The 10795-nt window shown below is 34.7% G+C and overlaps 3 protein-coding genes across 6 annotated transcripts in view; 2 read left to right on the top strand and 1 right to left on the bottom strand.

The window, feature by feature from the left end:
* Window positions 1–1080: 1080 nt before the first annotated feature.
* LOC106338045 (gibberellin 2-beta-dioxygenase 3-like) lies at window positions 1081–3943 on the top strand. The gene is made up of 3 exons (XM_013777109.1): window positions 1081–1481; window positions 1603–1942; window positions 3677–3943. Exons 1-3 carry the CDS (start codon window positions 1081–1083, stop codon window positions 3941–3943), a joined length of 1008 nt encoding a protein of 335 aa, XP_013632563.1.
* A 1670-nt stretch (window positions 3944–5613) lies between these two features.
* LOC106337299 (katanin p60 ATPase-containing subunit A-like 2) lies at window positions 5614–8207 on the top strand. Of its 4 annotated transcripts, none has more exons than XM_013776387.1 (11): window positions 5614–5788; window positions 6118–6255; window positions 6364–6416; window positions 6508–6573; window positions 6657–6764; window positions 6836–6902; window positions 6977–7061; window positions 7163–7326; window positions 7404–7505; window positions 7603–7825; window positions 7914–8207. In XM_013776387.1, the coding sequence occupies exons 1-11, from the start codon at window positions 5747–5749 to the stop codon at window positions 8045–8047; spliced, it is 1182 nt and encodes a 393-aa protein (XP_013631841.1). In that variant the 5' UTR covers window positions 5614–5746; the 3' UTR covers window positions 8048–8207. The 4 variants fall into 4 exon arrangements, with proteins under 4 accessions (XP_013631841.1, XP_013631843.1, XP_013631842.1 ...); XM_013776389.1 differs by having other exon boundaries at window positions 5615–5788; window positions 6145–6255; XM_013776388.1 differs by having other exon boundaries at window positions 5615–5788; window positions 6364–6410.
* An 87-nt stretch (window positions 8208–8294) lies between these two features.
* The window catches only part of LOC106337300 (rRNA-processing protein UTP23 homolog), a 5937-nt gene continuing 3436 nt past the window's right edge, over window positions 8295–10795 (bottom strand). Inside the window, 5 exon segments of the mRNA XM_013776391.1 lie at window positions 8295–8465; window positions 8535–8633; window positions 8760–8920; window positions 8923–9031; window positions 9573–9693. Of these exon segments, the coding sequence (XP_013631845.1) occupies window positions 8382–8465; window positions 8535–8633; window positions 8760–8920; window positions 8923–9031; window positions 9573–9693 (574 nt within the window). The 3' untranslated portion in view covers window positions 8295–8381.

Raw genomic sequence — 10795 nt, 5'->3', positions numbered from 1 at the left:
GAATCGTAAGCTTTAATGGTTCTATGAACCATAAAAAAAAATTGAATCAAAATCTTGGGTTTTTTGGATGAATATTGAGAGAAAGTGAAAAAGATGTTTTTAGTTCATAAGAATTGAGAAAGAAGAAGTGTAAATCGATTTAGCTGCATTAAGAACTTTAAATTGGTTGTTCATGATGGTTGGTGTACTGATGGCAATGACAAACTTGTAAATAGTTGAAGATGAAGAGGTTGAGAGAGTAAAAAATGTCATTTTCGGAAAAAAAAGTTAATGGCATTTTCGTGAATAATATGAACTTGTGGGATGAATAGGGCAAAAAAAAATACCCAAAAAATATGAGTTAGTTTTAGGTTTGACTTTGAGTGTTAGATATATTTGCATATAGCCCATTATGTAGGTTGAAATAAGAAAAATGTTTATAGGATGCAATTGGATTACAATATTTTAGAATGAAATGATGCGTAATGATTCCATTAATTCTACATAAAAAATTTACCGTTTATTATGAATGGAATGAAATGGCAATTACACAAATTCCAAAAAATAATTAGATAAAATATAAAGAAAACTATTTCATTACCAATGAATTGAATGAATTATATTCCATTAATTCCATATTAGTTTAGTAGTTACAGCCATATAGTCTTTAATTAATGTTTCTGATTTTGATTTATTTGATTTTTAACCTATTCTCAAAAATACATTCACCTTATAGGTACCATTCACTTTAACCAGAATTCATTCACTTCAACAAACCATTGATTTTTTAATAATGAAACTGGTGGCCAAATTTTTTTGAATGAAGATTAAAAGATATACTGATTATATTTTGGAATAAAATCGGCACCAAAGAGGAAAAAATTGTATTAACCAAATTGAAAAATAATTAAATAAACAAAACCAGCATTTTAAGAATAAAGTACAGAAAAACCTCGGCGCTACATACAGCAGGCAACTATAAATAAAGCTAAGCAAACAACCTTTTCACCAAGGAAGGACTCTCTCTCTTTCAAAGTTCATCACTTCAAATCTTTTATTCTTTAGATAAGTTTTCTTATAAAGACTTAAAAAAATCATACCATGGTAGTTTTGTTACAGCCAGTCACTTTTAATAGCGAAGTCTATGTTAACCCAAAATGCAAACCAAGTCCGGTCCCAGTCCCGGTTATAGACTTAACCGGCCCAGATGCCAAAACCCAAATCGTGAAGGCTTGCGAGGACTTGGGGTTCTTCAAAGTGGTCAACCACCGAGTGCGACCCGATCTTTTAACCCAGTTGGAGGAAGAGGCCAACAAGTTCTTTGCTCTGCCTCTGTCTCTCAAAGAAAAAGCGGGTCCACCCGACCCATTCGGATACGGTAGTAAACGGATCGGACGCAGTAGTGACATGGGCTGGTTAGAGTATATTCTCCTCAACACTAATCATCATCTCTCGTCTACCAAAACCACCGCCGTTTTCCAGCAAACCCATGCAATTTTCAGGTAAAACCAAACCCGAGTTTGATACAGAGTTGTCATGTTCTTTAACAGGGGAAAAACAGAGCTCCTCTGTTTCTTGACTCATTAGTCTTCTAACGTTAAAATGTAATCTGAGTTGAAACAGAGAGGCGGTGGAAGAGTACATGGATGAGATGAAGAGAATGGCTTGCAAGGTTCTGGAGATGGTAGAAGAAGAGCTAAGTATAGAGCCAAAGGAGAAGCTGAGCAAACTGGTGAAGGTGAAAGAGAGTGATTCGTGTCTGAGGATGAACCATTACCCGGAGAAGCAAGAGACTCCGGCCAAGGAAGAGATTGGGTTCGGTGAGCACACGGATCCACAGTTAATATCGGTGCTCAGATCAAACGACACTGAGGGTTTACAGATTTGTTTGAAAGATGGGAGTTGGGTCGCTGTCCCACCTGATCACTCCTCTTTCTTCATTATTGTCGGAGATACTCTTCAGGTATACTTTCTGTTGCAATTTTTTGTTTGTTTAGTGCTAAATATTCTCTTTTGATTTATTTTATCATCAAAATTTTACAACTTCGAGAATTTCACATATTGAGAGTTTTGTTAAAAATCTGATTTTTTATCCAAGGTCTATACAAATCTTTCAACATATAGACATATATATACTTTATTAAGAAAATATCTAAACTAAAAGATATGCTAGTTTATAAAAAGCAAGAAAATCCACCATTTTTGGTTTAGGGTTAAAATTTTATATTTAAATCTATCTTATTAAAATAGAAGTACTTTAAGCTTTTGTTTGACAACATATATAACAATTAAAAAAATAGAGTTGTCTGGAAACATGAATAGTATTAAGTTAGAAAAAAAAGTAATGAGTTTATTCTAGTAAAAAAATTGGAAGTTCATTACATTATATTAAAAAGTAATGGTTTATGTTATTTGATATACATATTCAAATCGAAATATAATTTAAAATTGATTTATATCAAAAATCATTCAAAAATATACATATATTCAAAATTTGATTTTTACTAACATATTTTCCAGTAACCATTATAAAAATGTTTTCAATATATATAAGAAAAATACAATACAAAGCTCAATTTCAAACACCAACTTAAATTATGAATTTTATATTTCACATTGAAATATAAAAATATCATATATGTGATTATTTATATGATTGTACGTATAAAATATTATTAATTATAGAAAACTTATTTGATGGTACATATAAAATACGATTAATTATATGATAACACATATTTTTGTAACCTATGATGACACATATATAATACATAATAGTGATTAGGGGTGGGCGTTCTGGTTCGTTTTTGGGTCTGTTTGGGATTTCGTGTTCAGTTCAGATCTTTGAAATTTCGGTTCGGATATGGATAACCAATTAAAATTGGTTTGGTTTAAATATTTGGATAGATAATTAATAATTATTTAAGTATTTTTGGAGTTTTGAGTATATTTTAACTATTTTAGATATTTACGTTTGATTATTTGTATATATTTTCAAGTATTTAAACGAACTTAAAAGTATCATATATATTCTGGATGTTTTTATATATATTAAATCTAAAAATAATTAATATATATAAGTATATAAATCTATTTTGGATACCAAAAATACTTCGGTCTGGATCGGATTAGGTTTCAGTTATTCAAATACCAAAATTTTGAATAATTCGGATATTTAATCAATTTCGGTTCGGATTTGGTACTACTTATTCGGATTGGGATCGGTTCGATTCTTCGAATTCGAGTTTTTTGCCCAACCCTAAATAGTGACATAAAAAACAAAAAGCATCTGTTTTAAAAAAATACATCCGCGCGGACGCGCATGTCAAAATCTAGTTATTAACTTTAAGAGGACAATACTATTTTTAAAAACAATTTAAATTGAAAAGTGGTGTAGATTTAAGATTGGATAATTTGTTTTAGGATTCTCCGTTGACAATTTTTGTATATAAAAAGACATTTCTTATATACATGTATAACCTACATGTTTTGGACTTAGACTTACATATGATGTATGCAAAACTATGTAAGCGTATACCATATACCTTCTTCACGTGACAAATTATATGAATTGAATCACGGAGGGAAACTAACTTTCTGTTTTATTTTCCTCAACTTTTGAATAACACCGTATTGTTGATTTTCAAAAAAATCACACATTTCAATTTTGTTTGGTGGTTATTAATGACAATTGCAGGTGATGACTAACGGGAGATTCAAGAGTGTAAAACACAGAGTGCTGACGAATACAAAGAGATCCAGGTTATCGATGATCTACTTCGCAGGTCCTCCGTTGACCGAGAAGATTGCACCAATGTCATGCCTTGTCCCAAAGCAAGAGGATCGGCTTTATAAGGAGCTCACTTGGTCTCAATACAAGTCACATTGTTACGAAACTAAGCTTGGTGATTATAGACTTGGTCTCTTTGAGAAACAACTTCCATTTTCTCTATCCAATGGTTAAGCTGTTTTTATATAAATTTTAGTTTTATTTTTACTAAATAATATGTTAACAGTTTATATGACAAGAGAAGCAAAATAGAAAAATAAATGTTGTTTTCTGATACTGTTATCTCTTTTGATTATTTTTCTATTTTTTGGTTTATTAACAAAATGATAAACAATGAGTGTTAATATCCAAAATTTTATCACCGGTGCCGTGGATACCACTTATCTAGGTATGACTAGACAAGCTAAGGTAAGTGAAGCTGCGAATCAGGATGGTTGGAGAATCTGGGGAGCTCGAAGTCGTCGGTTCCAGGCTTTGTACACAGACGTTATCTCAATGAACCCACCTCATACAAGTTTGGGTTGTGACATTATGCTCTGGAAACGTGGAGAGGATGACTTTCGAGACAATATCTCTTCATCTACAACTTGGAACCAGATTAAGAAGAAGAAAGACCGCGAGCAATGGAGTCGAGTAGTGTGGTTTGCACAGGGAGTACAAAGATATGGTTTTATCACTTGGATGGCTATGAAGGACCGATAATCAACAATAGACAGGATGAGACAATGGGGGTGTAGTCCAAAGACGTGAAACTAGAGATCATTTGTTTTTTGCGTGTCCGTACTCTTACACTGTATGGGAAGCTCTAGCGAATAGGATCCTTGGTCAGAGTATCAATTCAGATTGGAGCTGGACAGTTCAGTACTTGACAGGAATTCATCATAGACTACACTCTGTGCTAGCTAAAATGTTGTTTCAGACAACTATCTAATATATTTGGAGGGAGAAGAATGCTAGGAGACATATCAAACTCGAACAACTGCAGACCAAATGAAAAGAAGAGTGGACCAGACAATGAAGACCAGAATCATTTGCTTGTATAGTTTCATCTAAGACATTCACTGAAAACACTTATGACTGTTTTTTTAGTTGACTTTTCAGATTATCTTTCTTTTTTTTTCAGCAAAATTAACTTTCTTATTTTCTTAAAATAACATGAAAATTTGTTTTATACACAAGCCTAATTAGACATTATTTTGTGGGTCGAGAAGCATTTAATCAGGCTTCAAATCCTAAATCTGAAAGCCCAAACACTTTTTTTTTTGGGACAACTTCTGGTATCGAAGCCGGACACTTCTGCTGTTATTATCAGGACATTGAGATTATATAATATCTGGATTTTATTACGTTGTTGATTTCATCGTATCCGTATTGGTATCTTTGTTTGGTATCATGGTATGGTCAGCCCCTGATATGCGAGTTACGTTGTGCACTCATACTCTCCCACGTTAGATCCCCTTTTATATGCACTTTTTATTTTTATTACCAAAAGGTGCGCCCATGAATTAAATGGTCTACCTTCGCCCCTGGATATGGTAAATGGCTTTGACATCAAAAACGAAAGGAGAAAGAAAGAGGCAACCACTACTAGGCACCAGCAAGCACGTCCTAATAAGTGTGCCCTACTTCGGTCAGATTCATGTTTATTTTTTAAAGGACAACTTAATATTTTGTGTGGGTGTTAAAAACCACGGTGAAAAAAAAAGAAAAGAATCTCTAATAATTTGGCAAATTTAATTATTTATTTATTCTATAATAATAATTTACAGATTTATATATGTTGAATAATATAATATAATTTAAGTAGTGTCCAACTGTGAATCACGTGCTTGCTTGTTTGCTGATGTAATGGGTTTGTTCAACTCTCCACATCGATCGGACAAGAACATAGAGCGAGAGAGATATTTGCTTGTCCTCTCTTCTCTTCTCTCTTAGTTTCTTCTTCTTTTCCTCCTGAGCTTTTGAGATCCATCAACGATGACGACCGATGAGCCTTCTCTCACTCGCTGGAGCTTCCTGGTAAGCCCCGACGACTCTGTTCCCTCTCTCTCTTACCTTAACTCGCATTCCTTACGTTTAGGACAAGGACATAAATGATCACTGAATATTTGTAGTAAATCGAAGTCAAACTCTTCAATGTCGCTTTAGACTTTTAAACAAAAACTGTTTTTTTTGTTAAATCACCGGAGAAACCGAGGAAATTTTTAAAATTTAGATGTAATCTGGTTGTAGTAGCCTAGTGAGTGAGTGAACAAGGATCCCGTTTCGATTTCTCTACTACAGTCAAAGGCGTGAGCTTTGAGGATTAATCGATTTTTTTCAAGAAAAAAAATGTATGTATTTATTAGGAGTTTAAAACGTTTTATGATGCCAAGTTTGGGAGGAAGAAGCTGCCTGAAGAGCCCCAAGAATCAAAGCCAGAAGATGATGGATCATCCAGCAACAAGGAAGAAGATGCTTCTCAAGTCGCCACCAATCCAGCTCAGGTGACCTTTTTTTTAGCCTTTTCTTTAAACCTTAGAGAAGTACTCTCTGTTGTGTTCTTTTGTCCTAAGATGACTCAAAAAGTTTTGGACTTTGTGATGATTTTGCAGGAGGTTAACACTAGCTTAGCCAATGGGATCCGCGAGAAGCCGAAGCCGAAGCCGTAAGATCTTTATTTCCTTTTTGCTTTTCTACTTATGGCATTGGGATCTAAGGAATGGTTAGCATAAGCACTTTAATGTTTCTTTCTGCAGGAAGAAGTCAATGTTTCCACCTTTTGAATCTGCAGAAACTCGTACTCTCGCTGAGAGTCTAAGCAGGCAAGCCATCTTGTGCACTTCTAGCGTCTTGTGATGAATTTGTGTGTGTGTGTTTCATGGTTTGTGGGAATGCTTGTTTACAGAGATATCATCCGTGGGAACCCAAATGTGAAGTGGGAAAGCATCAAGGGTTTAGAGAACGCCAAAAGGTTGCTCAAAGAAGCTGTGGTCATGCCTATCAAATACCCCTCGTATGTCCCTTCTTTGCTGTCTAAAACCATATAAAGCCAAAATGTCAAATAACTTGTGATTTTTTTTGCAGGTACTTTAATGGTTTACTATCTCCATGGAAAGGGATTCTTCTTTTTGGCCCACCTGGTACCGGAAAGGTGTGGAATGATTCCATCTCCAACGTGTAATATTCCTATTTCTTGCGTAACAAGTCTTTGTTTGTGTTCTGCAGACTATGCTTGCAAAGGCCGTTGCTACAGAGTGCAACACAACCTTCTTCAACATCTCAGCTTCATCTGTTGTTAGCAAATGGAGAGGTGAACTCGTCTTTACACTTTTATTTTACTCTCAACCATTAAAAAAACATTGCACTCTTTGTTCAGTTTGTAAAGCTTTTTTTTGGATTGTATTTTTTCAGGTGATTCTGAGAAGTTGATTAGAGTGCTGTTCGATCTAGCTAGGCATCATGCTCCTGCGACTATTTTTCTTGATGAAATAGATGCGATTATAAGTCAGCGTGGTGGTGAAGGACGTAGTGAACATGAAGCAAGTAGGCGCCTCAAAACTGAGCTTCTCATTCAGGTACAAAATGCTCAAGATCACATATCATTAGTAACAAATCTGATGTTTTTTTTTTTTTTTGGGTTTGAAACTTGTAGATGGATGGGTTACAGAAAACGAATGAGCTTGTATTTGTATTAGCTGCAACAAATCTCCCCTGGGAGCTTGATGCAGCTATGCTCAGGCGTCTAGAGAAGAGAGTATCCTTTTGTTCTTTTTCTTATTAAATGAAAAATTGGTTTAATATTATATGTTTCTTCCTTTTTGTTTTGGACCTTAAGCAAGTGAAATCTTTAGATTCTTGTACCATTACCTGATCCGGAAGCAAGAAGAGGAATGTTTGAGATGCTCTTGCCGTCACAGCCTGGTGATGAGCCATTACCTCATGATGTTCTGGTTGAGAAATCAGAGGGTTACTCTGGTTCGGACATTAGGATACTTTGCAAGGAAGCTGCGATGCAACCGTTGAGACGTACATTGGCTTCACTGGAAGACACAGAAGAGATTGTGCCTGAAGATGGTAAAGTCTCTTGTGAAAAGAATCAAATCATTAGCATTAGTTTTTAAGAATAAAACATTTGACTTTTTTAGTTTTTCTTGTGTTGCAGAGTTGCCAAAAGTGGGACCTATACTACCAGAAGACATTGACCGAGCTCTGAGCAACACTCGACCATCGGCTCATCTGCATGCACATCTGTATGACAAGTTTAACGATGATTATGGTAGCCAAATCCTCAAGTAAATTCGATGAAACAAACGTATGTGCCATCTATAACTTCATCATTATTTAAGATTTGGTTCTCTCAGTGACTTCTGTTGATTTTTATATTTAAGAAGATAAAAAAACTTCTAGTTGCTTTGTTGTACTCTGTTTCAGAGATAGAACAATCCTATTATTTCCATATTTTTGTGGCAATTTATTTCTTAAATAAAAACATAAATGTTTTAGCTTCTTGGTCTGTCAGTGATTATCTTCTTGCTGGTCTGTCTTGATTAAAAACGGTGTGCAGTACCAAAGAAAACAGCACCACGTTTTTGGTGAGTGTTTTGGTAGATGTCACTAGAAACAACTGTTTTCATTCGGTTATCTCCTGACCAGATTTTCCTTTCTTTGATCGTTTTCTTGTCCTCTTCTTTAAACCGCTTTCACCGTTCTTTTCCTACAAAGAAAACGAATTATTAACCATTGGAACAGCTTAGTGTAAAAGCTGCTAAATCTCTTATCTAACCTCTTGTCCACCAGCTTTATGTTCAGCTTTGGATTTAGATTGAGGCCTCTTGGTATCGTTCACCTTCTTTTTCTTCATGCATGACAGTGGGTTTGGACCCTGAAGAGTTTCGAGACAACAATGTGAGTTCACTCTTAAGAGACTTAACACACAACACAGTGAAATTAAGACTTTAACTTTTACTAATCGATAATATTGTTAAAGTGAGTGTGTTTAATTGGTTACCTTTGCTCTATTTCGTTTGAATTGAGGCTTATCCTTCACACCGAGTCCATTTCTTGTACTGACAACTCGGGGCGTTTCCCATTGTTCGTCTTCAACTGTTCCTTCTCCTCTATTAGAAGCTAAGATTCTTGCAGTCTGTTTCTCCAACATCCTTTTCTCCACATTGGTAACCGCTTTCTTTCAGAGTCTTTGGCTGTCTCGCGTTGGAAATCAGAAGGTTGATCGATCTGCAGACTGTTATTAAGACCACACAATAGTGGAACGATAGACTCCTGAATTTAATTATAAAAAGGGATCCTATTAGAGAAAAAGACAAAAATAGCATTAAATCAAGTTTTTGTTCCCAAACTAGCATTCAAGGTCAAAAGTCACAAAAATAGCACTTAATGTTTTATCAAAAGTCACAAACTTAGGGTTTAGAGTTAAAGGGTGGAGTTTAGGATTTAGGGTTTAGGGTTTAGGGTTTAGAGTTTAGGGTTTAGGGTTTAGATTTTAGGGTTTAGGGTTTAGGGTTTAGGGTTTTGGGTTTAGGGTTTATGGTTTAGGGTTTAGAGTTTAGAGTTTAGGGTTTAGAGTTGAGAAATGAGGTTTTGGGAATAAGATTTCAAATTTTGAAAAATAAAAAAATTAAAATTTTCAAAGGATAAACTTAGAAATGTGCTATTTTGGTCATTTTAGTTTTTGAGAACTATTTTTTTGATATAAACTTAGAAATGTGTTATTTTGGAGATTTGCCCATCCTATTATTCAAAAACTCCTCATAGATAATCTACTCTCTGAAACAAACAAAAGAGCCAGCTCATAAACACAAACCTGCTGAAGCTTTTTCCTAAACTCGAAATCCTGAGTACCGAGAAAGAAATGCTCTGAGTTTTTGATTCCGAGTACCTCTGACAAACACTCGTCTGCTGGTTTTGCCTCCTCGTGCTCACATCTATAAACTCAATACTAAAACAAATCAATTTCATTTACACATTGTACAACGTCCAGGTGTGGCACATAAATAAAAATAAAAATCTAACTTTCAATACATATATAAATCTCACAATATCAATTAAACAAATCAACTACACATACACATTATACAGAATCCATATCTACAATATAGATTTAATCCTAACTTTATTTACATTACTAAGCTCATCATGAAGGTTATGTACAAAACTAAGCTCCATACCTTAAAAATAGTGTTGGAATGAAAAACTTTATAAAGATGGAGAAAGTGTTTAAGTGTTTGAAGAGAAAGAAGCTTTGTGAAGAAGAAAGATTTTATAACTTAGAAGAGGACTCTTATTATTACTTGAATGTTTGTTACAAACTTGATTATTTCTTGGTGATACAAAATGAGAAGAGAGTGGAGGTATTTATAGCCTCCAAAGTACAAAATATCTTACATATTTTAATCCAAAATCTAGAAAATTCTACTAAAATATCTAGATAATCTTATCCTAATTATCTAGATAATTCTACCAAAATATCTAGATTTTTTTTATCTTATGGAGGTGGAGATTTTTCTAGACACTTTCTAGAATTTAGGTTGGGCTAAACATGATTAGTGAGTTGTTAGTCCAATAATATGACCCAAATCAAGTTTACTTTTCAACACCCTCTCTTAAACTTGGTTTGGTTACTTCGACTAAGCTCCTCATCCTGATAAAATCTTCCCGCTTGAGTGGCTTGGTGAAGATATCAGCTACTTGATCATTTGTCTTCACATACTCTAACTGCACGTCCATCTTGGTAACACATTCTCTAATGTAGTGATAACGAGTATCGATGTGCTTACTCCGATCATGGAAGACTGGATTCTTCGCCAATGCTATTGCCGACTTGTTATCTACAAAGATCTTCGTTGGCTCCTCTTGTGGTAGGTTCAACTCCTTTAGCAAGTTTCGTAACCAAATAGCATGACAAACACATGAAGTAGCTGCCACATACTCCGCTTCACAAGTAGAAAGAGTGACAATTGGTTGCTTCTTTGACATCCATGTGAAAGCTGTTTCTCCAATGAAAAACACGAAGCCACTTGTGCTTTT

The sequence above is a fragment of the Brassica oleracea genome, chromosome C4, assembly GCF_000695525.1.
Source record: "Brassica oleracea var. oleracea cultivar TO1000 chromosome C4, BOL, whole genome shotgun sequence".
Taxonomy (NCBI): Eukaryota; Viridiplantae; Streptophyta; class Magnoliopsida; order Brassicales; family Brassicaceae; genus Brassica; species Brassica oleracea.
Note: the sequence above shows the minus strand (reverse complement) of the source record. Positions and strands in the feature narration are given on the sequence as shown.